This window comes from Drosophila montana, unplaced genomic scaffold, assembly GCF_035044405.1.
Source record: "Drosophila montana isolate Dmon_TW-CO22-7 unplaced genomic scaffold, ASM3504440v1 contig_3733_1, whole genome shotgun sequence".
Lineage (NCBI taxonomy): Eukaryota > Metazoa > Arthropoda > Insecta > Diptera > Drosophilidae > Drosophila > Drosophila montana.
This window is the reverse complement of record NW_026998620.1, coordinates 9,798,412-9,800,962: the sequence shown is the minus strand read 5'-3', so window position 1 is coordinate 9,800,962 and position 2,551 is coordinate 9,798,412. Positions and strand designations below refer to the sequence as shown.

The 2,551-nt window shown below is 36.6% G+C and overlaps 1 protein-coding gene across 2 annotated transcripts; it reads right to left on the bottom strand.

Moving 5' to 3' along the window:
• Nucleotides 1-960: 960 nt before the first annotated feature.
• Ccm3 (programmed cell death protein 10 Ccm3) lies at nt 961-2,507 on the bottom strand. 2 transcript variants are annotated; one of them, XM_064694263.1, is made up of 5 exons: nt 2,229-2,507; nt 1,943-2,120; nt 1,684-1,825; nt 1,463-1,627; nt 961-1,073 (listed from the first exon to the last, which is right to left on the bottom strand). In XM_064694263.1, the coding sequence occupies exons 1-5, from the start codon at nt 2,298-2,300 to the stop codon at nt 989-991; spliced, it is 642 nt and encodes a 213-aa protein (XP_064550333.1). In that variant the 5' UTR covers nt 2,301-2,507; the 3' UTR covers nt 961-988. The 2 variants fall into 2 exon arrangements, with proteins under 2 accessions (XP_064550333.1, XP_064550334.1); XM_064694264.1 differs by having other exon boundaries at nt 1,684-1,816.
• Between the last annotated feature and the right edge of the window lie 44 nt (nt 2,508-2,551).

Genomic DNA, 2,551 nt, shown 5'->3' with positions numbered 1-2,551 from the left:
AGAATGGCCCAGTGTGAAAACGAATCGATTTTTCTGTCAAATGACACTGAAAAATGGGAAATTTTCTCTAAGTTTTTGCATTGGCGCGTCTTTGACTCTCTTTCGGGGTTGCAAATGTTAAGGCGCTGTTACTGTTAACTGCTTTACAGTCTGAAGCAAATGTTAGTTGTAAGAAAATGCAATTTTTGAATATAAATACATTTATTTGTCGTTTGTTTTCCTATTTCTACAATATGAGTTTTACGTCTCTTTTTTTTTTAAATTTTTTCATATAACATTTATTAAAAATAAAATAATTTTTTCTTCTTGCTTGCTAGCGTTCTCAGCTAATGTCTTTAGCGTTTTCAAGTTAAACATATCATTAAATAAGTTTATTGTTTATATGTAAAGTTTTGAATTTCAAATCTAACAATTAAAAACAGTTAAAATTTCAATTGTTTTTTTTTTGTAGTGTTTAATCTTCTTTTTCATAGAACATTCCTGTGTCTCGTATTTGTTTTCTTTTTGCTAACATTAAATTTATGTTTAGTTTTATTTATGTTCGCGTTTCCTTAATACAAGCAAATATATATGAGCATATTAACAGAAAGCGAATGAATTATTTACAATAAATTGTAAACAAAACAAAAAAGACACGCGCGCACAATTGACTAAATACAATGAAAAAAAATTAAGTTCAAATTCGAATTGCTAACATTTTAGATTTTCATTTTGTTTTTGCGTTTGCTTTTGTATTGGAATTTAGTTGTGATTACAATTATTTAAATACATTAGGCCTATTTATCATTTTGTTTTTAATTAGAGCAAACTCTCGCTGTTATCGGCTCATTAGTATGCGACTATGGATTCCTATTGCAAATTGTGTTCCTTGCTTATTTGTTGTGTTTTGTTTTAGTTTTTTATTAGTTTGTTGTGTTGTGTTTAATAGTTATTTAAACATAAAATTAAAATGCCACTAAGTTTTGCATTAATTAAAACATTTAATTTTCTACTCGCATTTACTCTTAACTGTCAGCATAATTTGATTCGTTTGCCTTATTAAAAAAAGTGCACTTATGAATACTGCATTCGGTCTGAAAAGAGAAATGAAAACATAAGTTAAAAGTGCAATTAGCGAAAACACAATGCGAATTAATCACAATATATTCAATCGATCGATTTCCATAACAAATATGTATCACGGCAACGCCTTGAAGACTTTTATAGTGATTAATGCGATTTGTGTACGACTATAAATGCAATACGCGCACATAGTCAACGAACTTCTACTATTAAACTGATAGATAAACAAGTTTGGAACGCGAATGGGATGACATCATGTGTACGGAGTACGGTCAGCACAAGGCAAGATAAGAAACCAGATATCAGACGATTTAAGAAACTAGCTGATAGTGAGTCGAATTCCGTTATGCCGTTTACACACGGCGCCAACATAATTAAAGATAACAATGAGCCAACTTACTGTCCTTCTTTGAAGTATTCCTTCAGCGTTGTGCTGAACTTCTTTGAATATTTGACGAACTCCTTCTTACGCTGCTCGACAGCCTGCTTGCCAGTGACGCCCGGTATAAACGAACCAATTTCGTTGACCACGTCGAGCAGTTTCTTTATGGCGCTGGCGATTTCCCTGCAAACAAATGGGGTTAATATACACATGGATTTCAACGTGGAATCAAAACTTACTTGATGGTCTCAAGGAAGGTCTTGCGATCGTTGATCTCGTCTGGTATGCGACTGAGTATCACTTTTAGTGCAACTGATTTGCGATTCAGCTCCTGGAACGGCTCCTCTGTGCGTGTCAAGCGATATTCATTAACTGCGCCACATATTGGGACAAAGAAAAAACAACAAAATGCATGAACACAAATGGAAACAATCGCATTTGCACACACACACACACACACACACCATCGCAGTCTTGTGTGCAGGTGTTTGTACTTACGATCTGCCTCCGTGATGTTGCCCTGCAAACGCAAGACGGCCTCATTTAAGTTGACATTTAGATCGGCGCGTCGCACGATCGACGCAACGAGGTCATAACAGAAGCCCGGATTGTTCTGCTCCGATTTTAGTATGGCCGAGCGCAGTGACTGCGCCGCGCCAACGTCGCGTCGCTCGAGCTGTAAACAATTTACGTTTACGCAACATTACATTACAAACTGGGACAGGCAACGCCAACGCCCCCCACGTCGCTCTTATCGAGTCTCGGGCTATGTGAACCAACTTACCTGTGTGAAAATGGGCCTCAGTATAACGGGCAGAACGAGAGACGAAGTTGGCTCACGCTCGCCCATGGTCATTTTTTAACACGTTTCGATTGGGCGCGCTCGTTTATTTTCTATTGTTTTTAGCTGTTTATAGAAACTGGCACATTCTGGACTTAAGTCGCAAGTGTTTCGCTGACTTTGCACGCGTATGCACAATTTGTACAAATTAAATTAAAAAATTAACAATAATTCACAACAAAATGGGCACAGTGTTGCCAACACTGCAAGGCATGTAGTGTTGTTGATGCAGTATCGATTGACTAATGTATCGATATCAAACCGTA